This window comes from Castanea sativa, chromosome 6, assembly GCF_040712315.1.
Source record: "Castanea sativa cultivar Marrone di Chiusa Pesio chromosome 6, ASM4071231v1".
Classification (NCBI taxonomy): domain Eukaryota; kingdom Viridiplantae; phylum Streptophyta; class Magnoliopsida; order Fagales; family Fagaceae; genus Castanea; species Castanea sativa.
In genome coordinates this window covers 55,879,226-55,905,936 of record NC_134018.1, presented here as the reverse complement: position 1 = coordinate 55,905,936, position 26,711 = coordinate 55,879,226, and the positions used below count along the sequence as shown (strand labels likewise).

At 34.6% G+C, this 26,711-nt stretch overlaps 2 protein-coding genes across 2 annotated transcripts in view; both read right to left on the bottom strand.

Moving 5' to 3' along the window:
* Positions 1-10,286, bottom strand: part of LOC142640426 (short-chain dehydrogenase/reductase 1-like) — a 34,033-nt gene extending 23,747 nt beyond the window's left edge. The window contains exon 1 of the mRNA XM_075814511.1: positions 10,138-10,286. Within this exon, the coding sequence (XP_075670626.1) occupies positions 10,138-10,187 (50 nt within the window). The 5' untranslated portion in view covers positions 10,188-10,286. The remainder of the gene's footprint in view (positions 1-10,137) is intronic.
* An 11,527-nt stretch (positions 10,287-21,813) lies between these two features.
* Positions 21,814-26,287, bottom strand: LOC142640424 ((+)-neomenthol dehydrogenase-like). The gene is made up of 5 exons (XM_075814508.1): positions 26,174-26,287; positions 25,770-26,016; positions 24,516-24,590; positions 23,952-24,134; positions 21,814-22,531 (listed from the first exon to the last, which is right to left on the bottom strand). The coding sequence occupies exons 1-5, from the start codon at positions 26,191-26,193 to the stop codon at positions 22,151-22,153; spliced, it is 906 nt and encodes a 301-aa protein (XP_075670623.1). The 5' UTR covers positions 26,194-26,287; the 3' UTR covers positions 21,814-22,150.
* Between the last annotated feature and the right edge of the window lie 424 nt (positions 26,288-26,711).

Below are 26,711 nucleotides of genomic sequence, written 5' to 3'. Positions count from 1 at the left end.
GATGATCCCTTCTTTCAGTGAGGTGGAGGATTGCGAGGGTTTAACTTTATCAACCTGAGATTTGAGTTGTCCTAAAGACGACAAAGTCTCATTTGAACTACCATGGTCAACATCTTTTTGTTTTTCATCAACTTCACAACGAGAGACTGTGTGAACAGCCTCCGCTGACTTGTTTTAAAAGAATTTTATGGGGAAAAATTCTTCCAATGTGACAAGACTTCGAAATTTTTGGGTTTGCGCCGAATCATCACACATTTCTGTTCTTAGTCTTTCTTTCCTTTTATCATTCTTTCTTCTTGACTGCAGCTGAATTTGGTTTTGTGCACTTCTGGACTCTTGAGTGATCAAATGAAGAGGGAATACTCGTCTCTTCTTCCATCTCTTACGAGTAGCCAACGTCCAACCCTCTTCCTCATCCATTGTTGACTTTTTATCATTATTTGAGTTATAATCAGATGCTTTTTGTGAGAGCTGAACTTGAACAGGTTCCAAAGAACCAAATCGGATGAACGTGGTATTCGCCCTCTGCTTAGTAGTTGGAGACATACAACTAGGCGACCCGCAAGCAAATGTTACTATGTTTGACTGAGCAACATTACTAACATCTAAGTCGATTTTCCTTTCCTTGGCTAGCTTCATGATGAGTTCTTTAAGAACAAAGCATTTTTGGATCGGATGACTTATGATGCGATGATACTTACAATAGTTCGGGTCATCAACCTTTCCTACTTCTTCCGGTTGTTTGCATTCTGGCAATTCAATTAATTTCAAGTTGAGCAGTTGTTCTAGCATTTCGGGTATATTAGTGTCAAGGAAAGGATACACCTTTTATTCCCATTCCTTGAGTGATGAGCGACGCGTCTCGCGTCGTTGGCCTCCCTCAGGCCTCTTCTCGTTAGCCTTTACATTTTCCGTTGAAATTTTGACTGGGGCAGGGTTGACATTCACGGAGTGTTTGACATTACTTTTCGTGTTTCTATCATTTTTCTTTATTTCTCGCCTTTCTTTCTTTTCTTCAGGTATGGGAGGTTTCAGATTTTCATGGCAAGAGATACTCAATTCCATGTCATGCGCACGAGTTGCCAATTCTTCGAATGTTCGAGGCTTTACCCCTTGTAGGATGTACAGAAGTCCCCAATGCATGCCTTGGATGCACATTTCTACAGCAGATATTTCAGACAATCTATCCTTACAATCTAAACTCAAAGAACGCCACCGATTGATGTAGTCAACAACGGGTTCGTCTTTCCACTGCTTAGTATTGGTAAGCTCCATCATGCTTACCGTACGGCGCGTGCTGTAAAACCAGTTAAGGAACTCCCTTTCCAACTGATTCCAACTATCAATTGACTCAGGTTCCAAATCTGTATACCAATCAAAAGCATTCCCTTTCAGAGAATGAACAAACTGCTTTACAAAGAGGCCTCATTGAGTCCCTGCGTTCTCACAGGTTTCTACAAAGTGCGCAACGTGTTGCTTAGGGTTTCCCTTGCCATCGAATTGCAAGAACTTGGGGGGTTGATACCCATTTGGCATTCTCATATTGTCAATGCGCTTCGTATAAGGTTTTGAATATATGAGAGAATGTGTAGAAGAACTTCCATATTGTGCTCGTATGGTGTTTGTTATCATGTCCTACAGTTGTTGGACAGATATCGAGGCCATTGAGGTGGAATGTCCTTGTTGAGAAATGCCTTCACCTCCTTTTCCCTTATCACCCCTAGCGTTTTCTCCCTTCAAGGTAAAGCCAAGAGGGTGCTCAAGGTTTGGATTTGATTCACCCGAATCTTGGACTTCCAGTTTGTTCATCAGGGTTGCAATTTGGACATCCTTATCTTCAAGTGCTTTTGTGAGAAGGGTGACCCTTTGTTGCATTTCAGCCATCTTTTCTTCCACAGTAGAGGTGTTGGTCATCATTACTGGCATAACCTCTAGATATGATGGAGAAAACGATGAGACAGGATAAGTCAAAGGCATTTTGTTCCTTAGGCTTCTCATCACGGGTGAAGAGTTGATAGAAAAGGTCTTTGTTGGGGATGATTCATCATTGATCTCAAAATCCTTCGAGACAGATGAATCATTAGCGGTAGCTTTCCTTTTTGCAAGAAAGTCTAGAGAGATGATATTATGAAGCTTGCTTTCTTTGGTTGATTGGGGTTGCGGTTGATCAAGAGCTTTGGATCGACTACGAGTGATTGGGCCGACATAATCATCTGCAACGGAAGCATCCATCACCGATTTTTGAGCATTCTTGTTAGAAGCCATCGAAGCTAGTAGCAGATTGAATTTCTTTTCTTTTGAAGGAGAAAGAGATGAGAGGCAGAGAGGTCCCACTAGGCGTGCCAGAATTTGTAGACGACTAAATTCTTAGTTCGAAATAAATCAAACAAGTAAAAATAGTTTCACAAATGCGAATTTATATTGATGAATATGTGGTGCAATTCTCTGTAATTACAAAAGAGTGATCCTCTGATTCGATCTCCTTGAAAGATTTATTGATTGGAATTGTGGTAATGTGATTTTGATTTGAACACAAGATATCCTTCAATTTGGCTGAGGAATGGATCGAAGATCTTTGAAACGGAATTACAATGAATCTCTAGCTATGAGCTTGTTAGAAATTCTTTGTTCTTCGTGTTCTTCGTGTGTTCTTCGTGTTTGAAGGTTTGTGGTAGAAATTCTTCGGGGCTTTGGAGGCTTGAATCCGTAGAGCTTCACCAATTTGTGGTTTGTTGAGGTTTCTGGAGGCTTTTGAGCTTGATTCTAGTGACCTTTGAGATCTGGACGGGTAGTTTGGATGATTTTGCTTCGAATGTTGTCTGTATTCGAGGTTGAAGTTCTTGAAATTCTTGGAGGCTTTGTGGTTTGATTCCGGCAGAGCTTCTGGATTTCTGAACTCAAGATATCTTCTTTCTTTTCTCTGTCCTCCTAAATGTCTTAGGAAGGCTTCTATTTATAGGAGTTTAGGGGTGGGTGAGTGACACGTGGCAGAGTCTGATTGGTGACACTTGTCACAGCCTGATTAGTCCGCTTATGTCATCGTTTACACGTGCTGGATTGCTTGTGTCATCGCTTACACATGCAGGATTGCTTGTGTCATCGCTTACACCTGCAGGGCTGCTTGTGTCATCGCTTACGCATGCTGATGCAGTTTTATGCCTTTATTTCAATGACACTTGGCAAATTTCTATTGGAATCTGAATAGTGATGGCAAAACCTAGCAGCAGTGCATGACGCTTTGTAATTGGTTGTATTTTGTGGACTTGGTAGTATGATGTGTCAGCTTGTGATAGGTCGAAAATTTTCCCTCTCTACACATGCAACTGCACCTTGATGGGCCCTGAATTTTCTTATTAATAGTATGGCAAATGTTAACGATGCCATAAGGCTCCCATTAAGATTATGGTTTTTCTGTACGTGTCTGCTTATTTTTCTTTTTCTTTGAAATTTTTTTTAGTGAAAATATGTTAAAATATATTTGTATTTGCTAAAGGTAAGAAATATGAGACTTTAAAAGGCTAAAAAGCAAAAAATTAAGAGTATATTTGATAACTATTTTTTCTCCTTATTTTTTTCCTTTATAAAACTTTTTATATTTTATTTTAGCTAACCAAATATATTTTTGATTTCAAAAATACTAAAATATTGTTTTTTCTTTCTATTCCCAAAATCAAGTTTTTGAAACTAAAAAATAAAAATAATTACCAAACATAACCTAACTTTTTAAATGCACACCTAAATACAATAGTGGCAGAGTCAAGCTACTTTTTAAACAAAGTCCAAACTCCCTTCAAAAATTAATATTCCACAGTTAAGCCACCCTATAAAATTAATTGCCCCTCTTTTCCCCCTCCTCCTGTAAGGGGCAAAGTCAAGCTACTCTATAAATAAAGTAAAATCTCTCTTTCCTGTTTTAATGATAAGCGCAAGCCATTGGTAGTGAGTTTAAAAACTTTTCGGACCAATTCATGCATCCTCAAATCGCCATCTAGATTTTTTATGAGGACACCACCTGGTTGAAATATAGTATTAATATTTTTTTTTATCCATAAATATTATAGGATATCTATATCATCCATTTTATTATAATTATTCTTTGCAAAAGTTTTACCATTAATTTGGTTTGGAATTAATAAAACCATATGTGTTTACTGAGAGAGATTCATCTAAATTAGTTTGAAGAAAAACTTTATCAATTACTCTTTACTAGTATGTAACTTGTGCATAAAATGATCAATTGTAGTGATATTATTGATGTTAAGTTTGGGTTATTAAACAATTTTTATGATATTGTTTTCCCTCTGTAGTTGTAAGGATAAAGGGCCCAGAAATAGATATTAGGCCATTGCCCGTGTCCGAGGACATCAAGTCGTCTGAGAACAAGTAGATACTAACGAGGGCATACAAGTCAATAATCCGTGGAAGAAGTCTGGTTATAAGTGATTGAGAGTGTAGTCCGAGGAGAAACACGTCCCCGGCTAAGTAGAGTAGAGCCCAAAAGTCCGACCTCTCGTCAAGAACAAGACACCAAACGATCATATTGGTAAGGATAAGCATCAGATGGGGATAAGACAAAGGAAAGATGAGAAATATCTAAGAAGAAAGCTGCTACCACTGCATTAAATGCTCTACAGCTAACTCTCTAGCCGCATTAATGTGAAGGTGATACCTGAACAACAACATTCAACCTTACAGCTACCCACAAAGACTTCAGGAAGGTGCTGATGGAACAAATGTCAAAGCCAGCAATCTGATCTACACATGGAGGGCTAAGATGGAGTGGGGAAGGGGGATATAAAGGAGGAAAATCTCATTACAATGGGATCATCAGATAATCTATGGAAAAATCATTGTACACTCAAGAACTGTAATCATGTTTAAGTATAAGAGAAATATATAAGAACTACCATCCTCAAACTTTGCTGAGGAGGATTTTCTTTACACAAAACTGTTTATTCATGTTTTCAAGTATCATTTGGCTTACTGTAATTACTGTCCAACTAATTGGAGTTCAATTTCTAGTCCACTCTCTACAAATTCATTGTTTTGGGCTCTTTAGACCTTAGTCCTTTTCATTTTTGGGCTTTGTATTTAAAACGTGCCCTTACAGTAGTTATATTCTTTTTCTCATTTTATCACATGGAATGGACAAACCATGTTATTGGTCACATATGTAGTTGATCAATATTGTTTGTTACAAATTAATAAACTTGATATAGTATTATTAATTTTAGCAATTATAAGTTCTAGTTAGCTCAACTGGTAAAGTCTCTAATGGTTGAATAAGAGATCTAGGATTCAATCTCCACCTACACCAAAAACCAATTGGTATTTTAGTCTGATGATAAAGAGCATCATTAGAAGCCAACGTCATAGGTTGAAACTCTCTAAAAAAAAAAAAGTTTAGCAATTCAATTTTTTTTTTTTTTACACATAAACATTACAAGGTTTTTTTGTCAATAATTTATTTTATTGCACCTATAATTCATTGTGGGAAAATTATTAGGTACTTCTAGAATAGTAAAAATGCATACTACCCCCTCTTACATAAATGGTGAGTCTCACCATGAGTTTAATTAGTGGGACTCACCATTCGTGTGAAAGGAGAGAATATACATTTATAGTATTCCGAGAGTACACAATAATTTTCATTCATAGCGACTATGTGTGTTTTACTTAATTTTTGTGGGTAATTTGATTTTTCTTTTCAAATAATATATAAAAACTCAGTTATTAAATACACCTTAACTTATACCTTTTCAACACGTGTTAACAAAAAACATAATTCAAAATATGCTGACGTAGAAATTCAACTTATCTAAACTCGCCATAATACCATTGTTAAGAGGTTGAACATATATTTGAATGTCTAAGAAAGGCGCTCACAAGTTAATATATAGCTTATTGTAACAGATTAATACTTAAAAAGGTTTTGAGGATTAAATATTTTAAAAGAATGCAATGGTAATCATTGATATATTTAGCAAAATTACTAAACTTTTGAAAACCTAATAAGTTGGTTTACTGAGTTTATAATTGATCTATATTTTTCAGAAATAAATGGATACTTCTATGACAATCCCAATTCTTAAATCTTTTAAATTTCCTGCAGAGAGGAGGAAATTTAAAAGATTTAAGAATTGAGATTTAATTTTACCATCTTTTTCTTGTCTTTTCCTTTCTATTTTGCTTGATCATTGTAATTTAGTTTCTTGATGTTTTTGCCTCTTTAGTACATTTCCTATGTACGGGGCTGTGTTCTTCTCTAATATATTTTTATCGTTACTTATCAAAAAAAAAAAAAAAATTTCCTGCAGAGAACTATGATGAATGACATCAGCAGATTTATGTGTCATTATATACGAATAAAAAAAGAAAAATGCTAATGAATGCCCTTAAGAAATTAGTTAATAAACCATTTAAATAAAATTTTTATGGGAAAAGAAAATAAAACAATTAATATTTTGACAATTTTTTTCATTTCCCATAAAAATTATGTCAAAACTTTTCTAAATTGGATTGTTAACCAATGCCCTAAGGGCATTCATTAGCATGAACCATAAAAAAATTCATTGTAAACTTGTTGTGCTATTCAAGGATAATAACTTTGAGAAAGTATACATATAATCCATTTTCATCGAAAAGCAATCCGGAAGTTGATAAAGTTTGCTTTCTCCACGTAATTACGCATCGATTTGGTTGGTTGACATTATTATGAGATGCAACTACAGTTGGAGAAACAAAAAATTCAACATTTGATGCACAGCTTAAAGGTTAGGGACTACAATTGTAATTTACCTTATATATTAATTTTCACTTTTAAAAAATTAAAATTGATATAGATAAGATTAATTACCTTTAACTTACAAGGAAACAATGAATTTGATGGAATCCCCACCAAGTTGAATTGACCCGATAGGGGATATGCTAAATTGGTGGAAGACTACTAATGGGGATTTAATTTGGGGCCCTCTTGTCTATTCTGTTGTTGGTGAGGAGGAAATTTGAGCCCTCATTAAAAATACCAAGAGGTGTCAATTGAACTATAATACCCTCGGCATTAGAGACCTCATGTAAGTCCTACATAAAGAGAGCTCTACATCAAACAAAAGGTACACATAAATACTCTCTCTCTCTCTCATATGCCACTATAGACTTTTAGGCATCAAAAACCATCCAGCAAGGCTTTCCTCCGGTGGGTCCTTCAACTCCTTTTTTTTTTTTTCCCTTCTTTTGGCAGGTATTCAAATCTGAATTGGTTGTGCAGATATATATTTACACTATCAAAACTTATATTAGTTGATGTTAGAAACGTAAAAAAAAAATCATATATCAAAGTGTGAATCATCGTTTCTTGGTGAGCTTGAGCAAAACTTTATCACATTATGTACCTCAGTTAGATGTAGTACTCCTTTATACTTCAAACTTATACTATAAACCCACCTCACTACCTCCTTCAATGTCAGAACATTATTACTTAGTAATGAGTCTTGTGACCCTTCTAGCTAGGACCATGCCCTTAAAAAAAAGCATAAGGGTATTCATTTCATCGTACAATAATTGGATGGAGGTTTTCTAGGTTATGGGAAAAGTCTCTTCGTTTTTTTGCATAAGTTAATAAAAGTTAACAAGTAGCATAAAATTAGACATTTAATTTAAAAATGATAATTGTAGTGTGGTCCCCACATAAATTTAAACACATAAAGCAAAAATAGAATCTAATTTGAAATTTTAATTGAACTTTCTCTAAGATTTGCGTATTAATATATATATATATATATATATGAGCAGGTCAATGTATCAATAGATTTCTTTTTAGTATAGGTAGGTTTTGATCTCAGATATCTTGTTTCACAATAACATATTTTACTAATTGAGCTAATCAGAACCATTCTTACATTCACATTTGGCATTCTTGCATGAGAGAAGTTGTTAAGGAGTCAAATTCAATAATACTTTTCTCTTAATTCCAGATTCCAAGCAAGCAATAGACCTTTCATTAAAATCTAATTTCAACTATAATAACGGAGTAACTTGAGGTAGATTTTGTTATTTAATTACCTACTTTACACTAAAGACTTGTATTTTGGCCATTGTTGATACTAGATTTTGTCTGGTCTTGATTTGCATGCCAGAATACCAATTTAAGCCCTAAAAAAGTCAAAATTTACATTATTAATATTTAAAAAATTACATGAAATAATTTTATTTGTCTCGATCGAATGTTGGATAAATAATTTTAATGGTACAAGAATTTAAAATTTCCAAAATTTTACAATTTTTTACTAAGTTTGATCAACCCTAAACAAGGTTTAGCCAAAATTTGACCAAAAGTTCAACTATCTGATCACAATAAATTTTTGCACATCTTAAAGTTCATATGAATTTCCCTTTAAAATGAGAATTCACGGGTCCATATTAGAGTTGAAATGGATAAGATATCACAAAAACATCATATATTTGATCAAAAACCTCAGCTATTTTTGTGACGTGTGATTATAATTTAATTTTGATTATTAAATTATAATCAAACGACCACCAATTGGTTTGAGTGAGGAGTTGTTGGAAAGGCCTCATGATGAACTTTGATTTGATATGATTGGATTGCCAAAAAAAAAACCCACTTGAATAGAAAGAATTTACAAAAAAATATTAAAGTGAGAATTTTATATTAAAATGAGGCTTTCCACCATTTTTTGAGGTCTCTAACGTGTCAAATTGGAAGATTTGGACAATAAAGCAAGCATATTATAAAATATACATTACAACCTTCCAACAACATATTACTTAACCAAAACGGAAACTGGCAAGACCATGAAGTAAGTTCACAAAATTGGAAAGAAATGCACAGGGTTTTATTTTTTATTGAGAGGTGCTACGTCCACAATATTTTTACAACAAATCATAGGTGGTTAGTTGTTATTGGTTCAAATTTGAACCTAACACTAAGATTACTTTTTTGCCCCAACAATAACAACCAGTAACATCCTGTCACTTAAAATTTGTTGTAAAAATATTGTGAACATACCATTTCTCTTAATTTTTTAGGTTAAAAGCTGATTTTGGGGGCGCCTTCACACAATAAATTGTACCAATTCAGCCACAATTGATGCAAAAGGCTGGAAAATTATTGAAGTACTATGAATTATCTACACTATGGAAAAAGAGGCTCAACAATATCATCTCCGGATTAGGAGATATTGCACTCAAAAAGTCAAAATATGGGTGTTTCACAATTTTCTGCACTGTGTCACCTCCCTTCTAGGTGGAATATCTACGCAACCGTTGTTCCAAATTGAACAAGTTGGAACCGCTAGCTAGAAAGTATACGTCCAGTCCTCTCTGAGGATCTCAAGAATGAATAAATCATAGTTCTGAAAGACCTCCAAGCAGTTGCTCAAAAAACCCAAGAAAAATGAGCTGGCGCCTGGGCCTAGCCACACCATGCGCCTAGCACCACTGTGGCATAGTGGGGCTGAGCCTAAGGGCCATTCCCCATTCATTTTCATGAACAATTACCAACTACAATCAATCTATCACTACCAAAAAAAATTCCCTACACCTCCTCCATCATTTTTCCATCTTAGGCTAGGCTCCGAAACCCTCTCGTACAAAAAATCCTAGCACCCTTTTAGCCTCCCAAAAAAAAACCTTATTTAAGCCCCCTACCCTTTTTCTAAAGCTTGAATGGTTCAAATTTTTATCCAATCCAACCAAAGTTTTTTTTTTTTTTTTTCCTTTTCTTTGTATATGGACCATGGATATTCATTTAAATATTTAATCTATAAAATTGTTCTTTTTATATTCTTGTTCTTTTCGTCCTTGCTCTTTAAATACATGTCTTTACATTCATCTATTTAAATACAAGTCTTTATATTCATGCTATTTAAATACAAATGTTTACATTCTCACTATTTAAATTCAAGCTTTTACATTTCCTTGCTTATTAACAGGGAAAGGTGTATACCCATGGTTATTTATGCGCCTATACATGTGTGAAGGTGTATACCCATGGTTTTGAAATCCGGACCAAACCATACGGTCCGACCCGGTTAACCGGGAACCGTCTTTACCCCAAAAATGCAGTTCCAAAACACACTAATTTCACAAAATAAAAAAGAAATGAAAAGCACAAACCTTATCTTTACCCCTTCTTCTGCGTTTTCCAATTTTTCCTTCTTCTCCATTCTTCTGCGTTTATTCTTCTTGCTTCTTTGGCGTTTCCTTTCTTCTTCTGTCACTAGTGCCCAAAACCAAAAGAAATCAAAAGTCTAAGATTTTTTCTTTTCCAATAAAGTTGTCTACCAATATGGCAGACACTACCCCTTCCCCACGAAAAAGTTGGACATGTGGCCACGTTTACACCATTCATTTACTTTTAAATTTTTTCAAACTTTTTTTCATTTAATTACATTTTTTATAGGACATTTAAATATTTAATTGCATTATTTATTGGTACTACAAACCCACATATTAGTATATTCGTATATTAAATTCATATACTGTTCGTCTCGACAACCATTCATGTACTATTATTGTAAATTAGGATTTATATTATAGATTAGATAAATGTGAATAATATTACAAAATTTTTTTAAAAAAAAAGTGTACAATATTATACATATTTGCATAAAAATATATAACGTTGTAGACATTCATTTTTTCTTATAATATAAATCTATTTTATCTTGATAGTATAATGTAAACTAATAATTTTTATTATTATTATTTTTTACAATTAATTAATAATAATATTCTGTTGATTTTGAAAACACCATAATGAAAGTTATGATATAAAAAATACATTTGAATGATGGTCTTTATATTTATTTGAATTATTTTAGTCAGTTTTTCTATTTATACTAATTTATTATTAAATTAATAATGACGTCATCACGGTTCGACTTCGGTCCAACTTCGAAAACCTTGAACTTCTTCCTTCTCTAGTTCTTTGAACGGTCCGAGTTTCAAAACCATGTGTATACCTTCACACTTATATACTAAATCTCATAGATTTAAGAAAGGACAATCCTTGAATCCTGTTTATTCTCTACGCCCCTAATCAATATGGCTTTGTGGAGAGTGTGTTTCTATACGCCTTGATATACACAACCATTCATTGATGCTTCCATGGGTATAGGGTTTATTCAAGATGGTTCTTTTTAATTATTCTTTATAACCTTGTGAAGGAGCATTTTTATACACCTTGATATACACAACCATCCTTTGTTTTCCATTGAGGTAGAGTTTATTAATTCAAAAAAGATCTAGATGCTCAGGTTTAATATTTCCCTTTTACTTACTTGATGTGCTCTTATTTACATATAGGGTCATCCTAACGAATGCCCTTAGGGTCATGCTAACGAATGCCCTTAGGGCATTGGTTAACAATCTATTTTAGGAAAGTTTTAATACCACTTTTATGGGAAATGAAAAAAGCTGTCAAAATATTAATTGCTTTATTTCATTTTCCCATAAAAACTTTCTTTAAATGGATTATTAACCAATGCCCTTAGGGCATTCATTAGCATTTCCCTTACATATATATTGTTCTATACTTTTAAATTCCTAGATTTTAAAGTTGGAATATCCATCTATCTATGTTGATATAAATATATATACATGTACATATATTTATATACGTATAATACACACACCCATATACATACATACATTGATATTGAATTTATTTTAAATAAATATCTTATTCCAAAGCTATCCCTTTACAAATTAGGTATTTCTAATGACTAAAAAATAGAAATTTTCAAGTTTACCCTTAAATAAATAAAATTCCTCTAAAGGAGAATTTTTAAATAAATAATTGATAAATGCACTTTTAAAAATCACTTCCTAGATTAAGTTCCAAGAAGCCTAAAATTTGAATTTTCTACACACAAAGAAAGACTTATAAAAAGCCTTGGATTTTTATCCCTAAAACAATCTTTTTTTTAGAAAACCATGGAAAAGTTTTCTTCAAAAAACCCCATTTTTAAAAAGGTTTGAAATTTAATCTTGAAAATGAATTTTCTAAATACATGAAAAATCACCCTTTTTCTTTAGGGATTCCCCATCAAAATCCATTTCCATAAAATCTCTTAAGATGACACTCTTTCAAACCAATCTTTTCAAAAACTCATGAGATTTTCAAAGATAAAATACTCATTTTTCAAAACAAAATCTCCTTCCTCAAAAACTCATGAGATAATTATTCTCAAAATACCCCTTTTCAAATATTAATGAGATTTTCAAAAAGGAAATACTCATCTTTTCAAGTGAAAAGGGATATCCATTTTTAAGGGCAGCATGGAATATTCACATTTTTTCAAACAATAAAAACCCTTTTTCCAAAGGAAAGTATTTTTACACAAACAAAATTTTTTCAAACAACTTTTTTTAAAGACATAATTTTAAGAGGATGCAATGTGTCCATAGTTCACCTCAATTGAACTAATGACATTCAATCAAGCCAACATTTCCTCCCTCCCCTACACTAATCATTTTGGTTTGTTGTGTTTTGTACATGAGAATGATATATACATGGAGAACGAATTTACTTTAAATTACTTTTAAAAGTGAAATATAACATTTTTATATTACGTCAATTTTCATTTCGTTGTAGAGTAATATATATATATTCTCATGTTATGTATATATTGTTTGTACAAAAATTCTTTCCAAAACAAATGTCAAGAATTTAAGTTATATTTCAAAATATGATTTGTTGAGATTAAATTAAAATAAGTTATAATCTTTTGGAAAAGCAGTATGGAGTGTCTAACACTTTTCCTACACATAACCAAACTTCCGAGTCCAAAAATCTTTAATTTGAGACTTTTATTACCTCTATTGTTTGGTGACTCCATAAAATTAAATAAGTAAGGAGATTTACTCACACACACATCACCCTAGTGACAAAAATAAACATACGTTGTCGCACTTCACCAAGCAAAGAAAAGAAACAGGCCGTGCTTTTTAATTTTTTTTTTTTTAAAAAAAAGGCAACAACGCACCCTTCAATAGGGAAGTCATGGGTTCCTCTTAAAAAATGGGAAAACCATATGAATCCAACATCCACAGCCATATGGTCACAACCTTTCAAAAAAAATGCAGCTCTTTATGAAATGGTGCATAGGTTAATAGGCTTTAGATTGCCAGACTATTAGGTTTTCATCCCTTACATTTTCTAAGGAAACTCAATCCATGTAATTTCCACTGTTGGATTAAGATAGCTTGACCCCGGTTAATTAATTCAATTACCTAAGTTAATTAATCGGGTTCAATTGCATGCAAATCGTGAAGACACCAACAAATCAACAATTAAACTGAATGTAGCGGACATTAAATCGACACAGTGATTTATTGACAAATGGGAAAAACCTCTCGCAAGGAAAAAAACTCCACCGAGTGATTTTAAGGTCACCACTCCTAAGAATCCACTAATCAACAATCAAGCAGTTACAAATATAAGGAATTTTACCGCTACCCTAGCATATTCCAAAATACCAACCTACAGTTGAACTTTCACTTCAATACCTAATTGAACTTGATCTTGTAGTAGCCTTTCTTTCCCTTGATGCACAAATCTTCAATTTATGACTAATCCTTTACATGAATCTCAATACTTGACTAACTCCAGCAACTTTGAACGATGTTGTTGGCTGCAAAATTATTCACTTCATCAACAATGAAGATTAGGAAGCACTTGATTACAAAATCCTATGGCGTACAAATGCAGTAGCTTTTCACAGAGAAAATAAATCTCTTGGTCTTTGTATCCGTGTGTGATGGCTCTTAAAATAAGCCTTATATATGTCTAAGGTCGTGAGAAAAGAAACTCTAAACAAATACACAAGCCTGGGCTAAATTTCAAATCTAGAAAACTAAAAAACCTAATTCTCGATAGATCGAGCGACTATCGAGCTATCTATCGAGCTTCACATTAAATTTTGATAACAGGCATCAGTCGAGCTATCCGTCGAGACTTAGTAAACAGTTTTTCTTTGCTTATTTCTTGGACCAATCTTCATGTCTTTTAATACGAACACTTGATATGTTTTGAACAACATATTTCTTGATGTATTAAACTCATCTTAGATGTACCCAATTGTTAGGACATATGTGGTTCACTTGTTAAGAACATATGTCATTCTTTTATGTAATTGGCTAATCCTTTGACAAAATGCACTTTGCTTGTAATTGGGTTGATCTAGGATGTGTTTAATACTTCAAGGAACAAGAGTTCAAGGCCAAGTATTGAAGCCATGCAAGTCTGTCCAAGATTCAAGCTGAGAAAGTGTTGTTCATTAAAACTCAACAACTAGCATCTATCGAGATATGTGGAGTTATTGAAGCCCGTGGCTCGACAGCAGCTCGACAAATAGGTATCTATCGAGGTTTAAGGAAAACAGAATTTCAGATCTATTTTGATTATAATCTGTGGATATGTCTTTAGGCCTTCTTTTCTCATAACCCTGGACATATAAAAGGATTATTTTAAGGGCCGTATCTAGTTACACAGCTGAGAGCACAAGTTGCACAAGCATTGAGCAAAGTGTGTTCAAGCAATTTGTGACCAGAGACAAAGTTTGTTCTACTTCATCTCTATTGTGAAGAAGCTGTTGTGTTAGTGCACCGTAGGGTTTTGTAACCAAGCATCTTCTTGATTCTCATCGTGTGGATGAACTGAAGAACTTTGCAGCCAACATCTTTCTTAAGTTGGTGATTGAAGTCATGAACTAGGATCCGCGCAATTGGTTAGTCACGTACTGGGAGCCGTGCATCAAAAGGAGAGATTGTCACTACAGAACAAGTCCAATTGGGTATTGAGGTAAGGGTTCAACTGTAAGTTGATATAAGGTACTAGGATTCCTTTACTTGTAACCATTTGTTTTGATGATAATGGATTCTCGGGAGTGGTGATCTTAAAATCACCCAGTGGGATTTTTGCCTTGAAGGTTTTCCCCATTCGTAAACAAATCACCGTGTCAATTTATTTTTCGCTGTACTTTAGTTTATTGGTGATTTGTTTGTGCTACCACACGTTTACATGTTAATTTGATTAATTAATAAACTTGGCTAATTAATCAACTTAATCCATCACAAGGGGTCAATACGTTTTTGGCCTATCAAGTGGTATTAGAGCTGGCACACTCTGATTAGGGTTTAATCCTTGTGTGTGATCCATTGACCCCTGTTTGTCATGGATAGAGGAAAATCTCTTATTATACCTCCTCTATTTGATGGAACTAACTATGCATGCTGGAAAGTACGCATGAGAGCCTTTTTGCAGTCTCTAGATGAGAAGGTGTGGCAAGCTGTAGAGATTGGCTGGACCAAGTCAAAGAAAGCATCGGCCGATTGGGATGAAGCAAAGATCAAGGCGGCAAACTTTAACAGCAGGGCATTGAATGCCTTATTCAGTGCAGTCACTAATGAGGAGTTCAAGAAGATATCCTCCACTAAAACTGCAAAGGAAGTTTGGACCATCCTCCAGACTACCTATGAGGGAACAAAGGCTGTAAAAGATTCGAAATTATAGAGGCTCACTACAAGCTTCAAAAAAATTAAGATGGAGGAGGATGAGTCGTTTTATGAGTTCTATGCCAAACTTAAAGACATAGTAAACTCTGCCTTTAATCTTGGAGAAACTATTCCAGAACCCAAGATTGTGAGAAATGTACTTAGATCTCTGCCCGAAAGATTCCATGCCAAGATCACTGCGATTGAGGAATCAAAGGATATTGATAAAATTCCTTTGACAGAACTGGTAGAAAATCTACAGACTTATGAGTTGGGTTTGTCTAGAATCGGGAAGTCTAGCAAGAGCAAGAGTATGACATTGAAGGCCAAGAGCAGTGAGACGGAAGAGTCTTCAGACGATGAAGATTCTAAGATGAATCACCAGGCAATTCAAGAAGTTTATGAAGAATGCCAATGGGACGGGCTTTGACAAGGACCGTAGGCAATCCAGTTCTTCTAAATTTAAGGGCCAAGACAAAGGGAAGAAGGACGCTAGGAATGGCAGTCAGTACACTTTTCCTATAGGACCTAAGTGTTTTGGATGCCAAGGTTTCGGACACATGAAACAGGAGTGCCTAACATATCTCAAGACAATTGGGAAAAGTAAGGCACTTGCTGTTACACTAAGCAACACCGAGCCTGAAGATGATTCCAACAATGAAGATGACGGAATCTTAAATGCCTTCACTGCCACAGTCAATCCTACTGAAGGGATTGTTGAAGATGTGGATGAAGAAGAAGAATTGGTGGAATCCAAGTTTGAGAAGATGTATGAACAAGATGACATCCACACAGCCTATGCTAAGTTATACAAGGTCTTAGAAAAGCATGAGAAGTTGTATAGGTTGACCACCAAGAAGCTCAGTGATGTGGAGCTTGAGTGTGAAGAGCTTTCCATGAAGTTTGATGAAGCAAATCAAACTATTGGAGCACTGAGATTTGAAAATAACTTCTTGGTTGAAAAGATCAAGAAGCTTGAGGCAAAACTGTTCCAAGTTAAAGCTTAACTGGAAAGGACTTCAAGCGCTAAGCTTGATGAAATGCTTAGTCTTCAAAAATCTGCTTCCGATCGAACCAGTTTAGGGTATGATCTCTCTTCTTCTAATATTGCTTCTTCTAGTACTACTGTTTTTGTTCCTCCTAGCAATAATGTTGAAATTGAGAACACTAATGTCAAAACTGAATTAGCTAGTGAGAACATAGACAAGAGTAAATTTATCTTAGGAGCACCACCTAAGCAGGATAAGAAAGAAGTTAAAAACCCTAGGGCTAAAAAGGCTAACTCTCAAAAGCCTAAACAGAAGAAGCAGCATCTCTGTCATTACTGTGGAGCAGCTAGTCATATTCAACCAAATTGCTATAAGTGGTTAGCCACTCAAAATAGCAACAGCATGATGGCGTCGGGAAACCAGAATCAGTTTCCATCCTCCTTTGCTCCTCTTGGAGATTTTCTCAAAGTCCTCATGTTCCTTTCAAACTTGAACGGTCTCAATTCTTCCCCCTCACCGCCAGTTGAAGGGTTTACGAAAAGGAAAGGTTCTTCCAAGGTGTGGAAGGAAAAGGGTTCCAAATGATTTAGTCACTTTCTCTCTCTCTCCCCTTCTTGCTTTTGGTTTTGCATTACTTGTGTATTTTGCTTTAATGTTTTGAGTCAGTCTAGTTTTATGCATTGCTTTTGTTTTATTTTACATGTTTTTGTTTATTAGTTTTCAGTTTTATTTATTTTGTTTTGATATAAAAATAAAAATTGAAAAATTCAGAAAAATACAAAAACAGTGTGTATCTGTGTACATTGGTTCTTGTGAACCTTAAAATGGTCATTAAAATAGAGTTTTCTAAACTTTGTATCTTTTGTAGCTTAGATGAGCATCCTTATGCACAACTAAGCAAGCGAGCTTTATGGCTCTTTGTATGTGATAAGTAAGATTAAGTAATCTCTTGTACTTAATACTCGTATAACTCTTTTTGACAGGAAGAACTAGAAAACCCTAAGAGAAAAGCATAAATAACCATCTCACTACTGTTACCCGCCAATCATGACATGACATCTATATGCTTCAGCATAGCAAAAGTACAATGTCAATGACATATGTATGCCTCGGCATAGCAAAAGTGCAATGTCAAAAAGCTTAACATAATTTGGTATTTCTTTTCTCTCTTTTATATACCCATGCATGGTTTGCTTAATAAAAAAATTATATGCAAAGAAAATAAAAGCAAAAAGAAAAAAATGATTTAAAACATGATTGCAAGCATGTTTTCTAGGAGATGTGGGAGTTATAGGATGTACCTCGAAGGTGATAATCCCCATCAAACAGTTATGAATGTGTGTGAGTTAAAGTAATTTTCTCATATCTCGAATCGTCATAACATAGAGACACTTATGCAATCTTGCGATGTTTTTCGCACACAACACGCAATATTCTTTGCTACCCTTGATACATGTGCAGGTACAATGTAATTTGGTCATCACAAGGTTTACATGTGTTAATGTATGGTCACTAAACTGTCTTGACTTATTTTTGAAATATAAAATCGGTTAGACTTGTTTAGTATGTGTGTGTGTGTGTGTGTGTGTGTTTGTGTGTGTTTTTGGGATCATGTGCTTATTTTTTTGTCGTTGAGAGATGACTTTGAGATATTAATATGTTGCTTAGATCCTTGGTTGAGTTGCATGCTTGATTACATTCATATTAGTGTTTTTCCCCTCTTCAAAACTGTTTTTAAGCAATCTCGACAACTCCTCCACACCTCTCGATACCTGGCTTATCTATCGAGCTTGTCAGTTGATTCTTATCGTAATCCCGATACCTCTCGACAACTAGGTGGATAGATCGAGAAATCTCTTGTCCGCTCGATACCTCCTCGATCCATTCGAGCTTCTGTTGTGGACATCTCTAGACACCTCTCGATAGCTGCATCTATCTAAGCCTTTTTATCTCGACACCTCTATCTGTCGAGATTTATTGATCACCTATATATATGTTTCAGCGCGATCTGATCCTCATTCTCTCGAAATCTCTCGATCTATCCGCGTCTGTTCACCTTCCAAACACTCTCTTCTCTCTCAAAACCTTCAACCCATATGATTTTTGGCCCTTTTCTTGCTTCAAATCACTTGGTATGATTTCTCTTTCTCTCCTTCTTCATGATCTTTTCATGCATTCATACCTAGGTTCTGAGTTTTTGAAAATTTTGGAGGTTTTTCAAAAATTGTTGAGTTTTGTGAAATTTTTGGGATGGATTTTGTAGATTTAATCTTACAAACTTCATGCATTGCATCTCATGTGCATTATAACTATATTTTCATGCATTTAGATGTGTGTTACATATGTCAATCTGTTTGTGTGTTAGTAGGTTTGGATTGGGCTGAGCCCATGATGATATTACTGTTGCACGTCACATGTTCATGCATTATCATGCATACTTCCTTTACATTCAATATATAATTCTGTATATTTGAACTGCTTGGAACTTTTCCGAGTGTTTCTTTCTTCCCCCTCTCTCTCTTGTTTACGTTAGTGCGTTAATGGCACCAAAACGTAAGTCTGCTCTGTCCTAGAACCCTCTTCGTTCTAGGGCCTCTTCGTCTTCTAATCCTACCCCCTCTTCTGTTCGGTTCCGTGATGAGAAATCCCAAAATGACTTCTCGGAGAACTTCTCTAAACGAGGTGTTCATTCGAAACACCGAGTTCTTTTGCCGGATTTTGCTGACACTGACCTTCCCAATGTCTTTCAAAGTCGGGAATAGGAGTCACTGTGTGATGTCCCGGTCACATGTCCTTCCGTGCTAATTCAGGAGTTCTACTTCAACATGCATGGAATTGATTCTTCAGTACCTCTCTTTCATACTTGCGTTCGAGGTACGCGCATAGTGGTCACACCAGAGTTGGTATCCGATGTGCTCTATGTTCCAAGGGTTGTGCATCCTGACTACGTCAGTTGTGAGCGTCTGCAGACTGTGTCCAAAAACGAGATGATCTCTGCTTTCTGTGAGCGCCTAGCTGATTGGGGCGATCGTCAGTTTACACCATGTACGACATTTGCTAAAGGTCCTAGATTGATGAACATGGTGATGACTTTTGTTTTGCACCCTCTCTCCCACTATAACTCTATCACAGAGCCTTGTGCTCGATTTCTGTTGTCCCTTCTTGAGGATCTTTCTATAGATTTTCCTTCACATTTCATTATTTCTATCATAAATGTGTATAGAGATACGACGACCCGTGATAAGCTTATCTTTCCTTCAATTATCACGCGGATTTTATGCCATTTTTCTATTCCTTTTCCCTCATCCAACCACTTCTCTATTATGTGTGCCATTGACTACGCTACCATTAAACGGAGCGAGGCGCAGTTTCGTTCGAGACGGTCCAGTTCAGCAACTCCTCCCACTCCTTCAGCTCCTTCTACCTCCACTCCCTCTACTTCAGCGGGAGGTGTGACTTTGGATGCGATTATGGCGCAGCTTCAGCGCATGGATGCTTGCCTCGATACACTTTTTACCAAATTGTGTCAGGTGAACACCCATGTCGGCCGTATTGCTAGACGGCAGGCTCGTCTTGGTGACTTTGTGGAGTCTCCCTCTCCTCCTCCCAAGGCATCCGAGACATTCGATGATGATGGTTCCGACGATGATGATGATGAGAATGGAAATGCTAGCCCTTCCAGCTCTAACAAGATGTCTACTTGACACTCTTACCCTTTGTCACTCGTGACAAAAAAGGGGAGTAATTTTGGCTATGAGAGTAGTCATGCTTAAGGGGAGAGTTAGGATATAGGAGATTTTTGTTAGGGGGAGTGTTTGTTTTTGAGGGATGTAGTAAGGTTTACTTGTATCTTTTTCTTTTCTTTCTTTTAGAGATACATTGTTCTTGTACCTTAGGTCTTGTGACCATGTTTACATACATTGTGCTTATCTTAGATATATATGTGATGATGTATGTTCTATTCACCTATCTCTACATGTGTTGTTTCTTTTCTTTCTTCATACACATGCTTCTTATTATTTTGTATGCAATCTATTATTCCTGTTTCACACAAAGATGCCTTGATGTGTTTTGTTTAAAGTGTTTCAGAAATACAGGTTGTCAAAGTCTATTTGTCATGAAATCTCTTCTTGCAAAGTTTTTCAAGAGTTTGTGTTAGGATAGATTTTATTGTACTTAACAAATGAGTATGAGTTGAGTGATTTATGACTTCTCTCATATGTTCATTTGTTCGTTGTGGTTTTGTCATGGATTGCCAAATGGGGAGATTGTTAGGACATATGTAGTTCACTTGTTAAGAACATATGTCATTCTTTTATGTAATTGGTTAATCTTTTGACAAAACGCACTTTTCTTGTAATTGGGCAGATCTAGGATGTGTTTAATACTTCAAATAACAAGAGTTCAAGTCCAAGTATTGAAGCCATGCAAGTCAGTCCAAGATTCAAGCTGAGAAAGTGGTGTTCATTAAAACTCGACAGCTAGCATCTTCTGGAGTTGTTGAAGCCCGTGGCTCGACAGCAGCTCGACAGATAGGGTATCTGTCGAGGTTTAAGAAAAACAGAATTTTAGATCTGTTTTGATTCTAATTCGTGGATATGTCTTTGAGCCTGCTTTTCTCATAACCCTAGACATATAAAATGATTATTTTAAGGGCCGTATCTGGTTACACAGCTGAGAGCACAAGTTGCACAAGCATTGAGCAAAGTGTGTTCAAGCAATTTGTGACCAGAGACAAAGTTTGCCCTAGTTCATCTCTATTGTAAAGAAGCTGTTGTGTTTGTGCACTGTAGGGTTTTGTAACCAAGAATCTTCTTGATTCTCATTGTGTGGATGAACTGAAGAACTTTGCAGCCAACATCTTTCTCAAGTTGGTGATTGAAGTCGTGTACTGTGATCTGCGCAATTGGTTAGTCATGTACTGGGAGCCGTGCATCAAAATGAGAGATTGTCACTACAGAACAAGTCCAATTGGGTATTGGGGTAAGCGTTTAACTGTAGGTTGGTATAAGGTACTGGGATTCCTTTACTTGTAACCGCTTGTTTTGATTATAGTGGATTTTCGAGAGTGGTGACCTTAAAATCACCTTGTGGGGTTTTTGCCTTAGAGATTTTTCCCATTCGTAAACAAATCACCGTGTCAATTTATTTTCCACTGCACTTTAGTTTATTGGTGATTTGTTTGTGCTACCACGCGTTTGCATGTTAATTTGATCAATCAATAAACTTGGCTAATTAATCAACTTAATCCACCACAAGGGGTCAATACGTTTTTGGTCTATCACCAATTACAAGTAAAGTGCATTTTGTCAAAATATTAGCCAATTACATAAAATATGATCCTAACATTCATGCTCACGGAATTTCATCTCTCTAACACTAACATAACATTCTTGTATGACTAGTAGTGTTACAGAGAAATTTCGGCATTATTAATACTATATCATGCAAACAATAATTTTTAACACTACAAAAAAAAGTTGCAAGCTTATTACATCACATATTCTGACATAAAATCGCAAATGGGTGCTTTTAAGTTCAACAAGAAATTCATAATCTTACTCATAAATTGAGGGAAAGTGCAGAGAAAAGCACAGCTCACGAGTTATGTGTTTTCTTATTCATCTATATAAATGGACCATCTAGGACCAGAAAGGTGACACTTCTTGCTGAACAAAGAAAAGGCCAGAAGGACCACCTTTGGGCAGCAGCCCTAACCTCACAAGATATGCAGCACCTTCCTCAACAGGTACCTTGCCGGTGTTGCAGTTTATGTCGGTTTTAACAAAGCCAGGACAGACACAATTGATGCAGAAACTCGAATACCTCTTGGCTAGAATTTTGGTGTAGGCATTCAAAGCTGCTTTGGAGAGTGCATAAGCAGATGAAGGACCCCGTCCTTTGGTTTCCAAAGAAACCTCCTTGAAGTCTTTTAGAAACTCACTCAACAACTCTTCCACACTCTCTTCTGTAAGGTTGTTTGGATCAGTAAATACTCCTCCCGCCCATTTGTTAGCTGTGTTCTAAATGAATTGGACAAACTAAGATCAACCCTTCTATGAATATAATTCAAAATTAAATTCATAAGCAAATACTAGGTTTATGTGAGAATGATGAAAATATTGAACAATTCAATCAAATTCAAGGGTTAGGTTAATTGATGCCCAAAGTGTTAATACCACTTTTCTAGAAAAGAAAATCTGTCATAAAATTAGTTATTTTTTATTTTTCCATTAAAAAAAATTCTAAAAATATTTTCTAAACAAATACCCTTAAAACACCTATTAACTTTTCTAATTTCTTATTATAGCAAAATTTGATATTAGTGGATTAGCCTTGAAATCCATTAGTATCACAAACTCAATAAAGTTTCATGATAAGGTGCTGGTGCAATGGCGGTTGACTTGCAAAAAAAAGTGTGTGTGTGTGTGTCTATATATATATATATATATATATATATATATATATATATATATATATATATATATACTTGCAAAAAAAAATTATATATTAAACTAATTTATTGTAACTACCCTAAAAAAATTGTTGAACGTCCTGACTAGAGAATTACAAAAATTTGGGTTCAACAAAAATAAGAGCAATACTACATTTACGACATTTTCACAACAAACCAAAGTCATAAGTTGTTACTAATTCTAATTTTGACCCAATACTGAAATTATTTTTTAACCCACCAATCACAGTTTTTTGCATAAGATTTATTGTAAAAATATTGTAGACATAGCATTACTCCAAAATTAATTTTGCCTCCCAAACATAATATATCCTTAATCCATTTTTTTAAATGTTTAAATAACAACAATAAATATTAGCCCAAATAAAAACAAACATAAACCAAACAAAAACAGGACAAGACCAAACAACAACAAGTGAACAAATTACTCAACAAAAAGCCTATTATAAAACAAAAAGATAAAATCGATAATCATTCAAATTTGTACCTCGTTCAACCTATTTAATTAAAACAATTTCTAATTCCATTTTTTTCATAAAAAATGGTACTAAGAAAAATATTGTGGTTGTGAATTCTCTTTGATGGTGACAACAGTTATACTCTTTTTAACTTTGCAGTTGCAACGATTTTGCTTTACTTAACAACTTGACTCTCAATTGTAGTAAATATTCAAATTATTGTTTTATTAGATTTTGTATAACTTAAGTGATATATAAGTAATCACCCTAAAAAAAATTCTGAGAACCACTACTATGCTGATGGTAAATATTTTCTATATATATATATATTATGAAAGGTAAATATTATATATAGATCATGTGTAGTGCTCATGTACAATATATTGTATGTCCACAAATGTATAAAAATATGTATGTTAGTTATAAATTTGTTCTTTTGAAATTGATACCTAGCTCTACCAATGAGTGCTAACAATTTATTTCCGACGAAGATTCGGGTTGCTAACATACCAACATCTTCGCGGCGGACGAGGACACGTTAACGATTGTTGGCGAGTCAGATAATTGGAGGAGGGGTATAAGAACCTCTGATGTCCTCTTAGCACCATAATAGTTTGTTTCCAGACATTCTTTCACTGACTCATAAGTTTGAATCATTGTATTTCTAAGCTGCGTTTGTGGCCTTTCCTCCACCTGAAAGAAGATTATTCAGTCCTCTTACTAGTTACTATCTGTCCTCAACCAGTATTTCCAAGCCAATGGTTGATATTGGTGATGCAAATATCATTACAGGTCATTCTTAAAAGATAAGCAGCCAAGGAAGCCATACTTAACCTTTTTTTTTTTCACTGATTCAACAGCATCTATCATTTGATTCGCAATGAGAAATTTCAAATTTGAAATCAAGGTATAAGACAAACTACAAGAGAGTACGTCAAAGCTTGATTTGATATAATTTGAGGTACACGTACACTCAACACAATTTTAAGTTGGACAAATTAATTAATTTATACATGTGCTTTTAATTTGTGATCTTGCACTAACCCTATAGTAGGTTTGGGGTGTGACTCGTACCTCAGCATTTGCTTTGACTGAATGCGAGAGAGCTTGAAAGTCTATTGTAGCTCCAAGAATCCCTGCATTGTTCACCTGCACCGATTTCCCACAGTTTCATCATTCATCCTATATATTATATATATCGAGGAAAATTAGAGATACAACAGGAAAAGAAATCATATTTTCAAGTTATTTGGAGAAATTTCTATATTTTAATAACTATTCATGATTCATTTCAATTTTTTTTTTAATCAAATGTTATTAAGAATTGATTGTTACAATTGTCACCTATCAACTTACTTTAGTTCTATCAGTAGTTTGTAGTCATATAGACCAAGAGCCTTATAACTCAATCAACACATCATGTTGTTTCTAAAAAAGAAATATTGGGTTCTAATCCCTCTCTTCTAATGTAATAATAATTAAAATATTGTCAGACTTGCGGCCTATTTTTAGAATGGTTGTAGGAGGTCGAATTGTGGAACCCCCAATAATCCTTCCCTCACAATGACACTCTCGTGACTCGAACCCATGACATGGTTCTGATATCATTTGTCGGACCGTGAGCTATGTCATTCCATCTTAAAACCAATTGGTGATAAGAAAGACACACTCAAAACTTTTATAACATTCGACATTATGCCCCTCGGGCGTGTTTTTAGAATAGTTATAAGAAGTCGAATTATGGTCCCAACAAATATCACAAATAAAACAAAGTTTCGTAGAAAATCAATTTGTTACTTGTTGAAGCCAGATCATCCTCATACAATAAATATATATATATATATATATATATATATATATATATATATATATATATATATATATATATTATATCGTGAGGATACATGAGATTTAAGATATGAAAAATACTTTCATGGAATTATAATAAAAAAATCGAAGGAATTTTCTATACAGATGTACCTATTCTTCAAAGTATAATAATAAGCATATATATACAGTGTACATATATATATATATATATAGAGAGAGAGAGAGAGAGAGAGAGAGAGAGAGAGAGAGAGAGAGAGAGAGAGAGAGAGGTTGAGTACCTTATTGTAAACAATAATATTCTAGAAACTTTAAAAGTCACTGTTTATTATTCCACTACTTAAAAACATCAAATCAGTGTGAATGTATATGTTGGAGAGATGGTAAAGAGGGAGAGTTTCAAGATTAGTTTTCTTGGAAAGCTTTAAGATGAATACATCAGAGAGAGAGAGAGAGAGAGAGAGAGAGAGAGAGAGAGAGAGAGAGAGAGAGAATTCCCACCAAGATATCAAGTCTCCCAAACTGGGTTTTGATGAAATCTGCCAGAGAAGCAATAGAGGCAGGGTTAGCCACATCAAGTTGATGAAAAAGGACAAGGTCAGAGAGACCAGAATCTTTTAGTTTTTGAACTGCTTCAAGACCCTTCTTCTCATCTCTTGCTGTTAGCACCACCTTAACACCTTTCGAAGCTAACTGCCTAACTGTTTCGAATCCAATCCCCTTATTGGACCCTGTAACAACGGCATACCTGACAAAATGAATAATCGTCAAAATAATTCAAAAAAGAAAAAGAAAAAAAACCAAAGAGAGACGAATGTACGTGCATGTCATAGATGTGGCTGGAGGATGTGTTGAAAATGGTGATATAAAAAGTGAATACACAACAAAAAGACTAAAAATAGCACCTCGTTGCTGCTTCTGCCATTGATGATGAGAAGTAAGAAAAATAGCACCTCAACTCGTTGGGCTCTAAATTTTCCTACTATTAGTATTGCTAGGTTTTGATTTTTGAATTCGGGTTTTATTCTGTTTTAGTATGATTCTTAAGCGATTATAAAATTAAATAAATAAAAAGAATGATTCATAGGCGTGAAATAATGGTAGTGACTACTGTGTGGGTGGGGTCAGGGCAATTGGTCAAGCATGCATGTATAGAAAAAAAGATAGCAATAGGCTATACAATTTTTTTTTTTTTTTTTTAATCATGGTTGAAATGGTATGGATGATTTGTATTAATAAAAATAGAGTCCTAACAAATCCATTTCAAATAATGTTACTTTATTAATCATAACAGGAGTATGAAGAAATTAAACCAGGAGCTTCCTACCATAAATCAGTTAATTTGACATGGTAATCTAATTTTGATAAATAAAAAAAATAAAAAAAAGTGACTATCTTGGTCATAATTACTTTTTTTTAATAAAAAATAAATATATAAGTTAA

Excerpts from the sequence above, each read along its gene's own strand:
- LOC142640424 (XM_075814508.1), bottom strand. The coding sequence starts at position 26,193 with ATGGCAGAAGCAGCAACGAG. Across the intron at positions 26,017-26,173 it reads ATGGCAGAAGCAGCAACGAG|GTATGCCGTTGTTACAGGGT; the intron begins GTGCTATTTTTA and ends TCATTTTGTCAG. Across the intron at positions 22,532-23,951 it reads CGTCCGCCGCGAAGATGTTG|AACACAGCTAACAAATGGGC; the intron begins GTATGTTAGCAA and ends CAATTCATTTAG.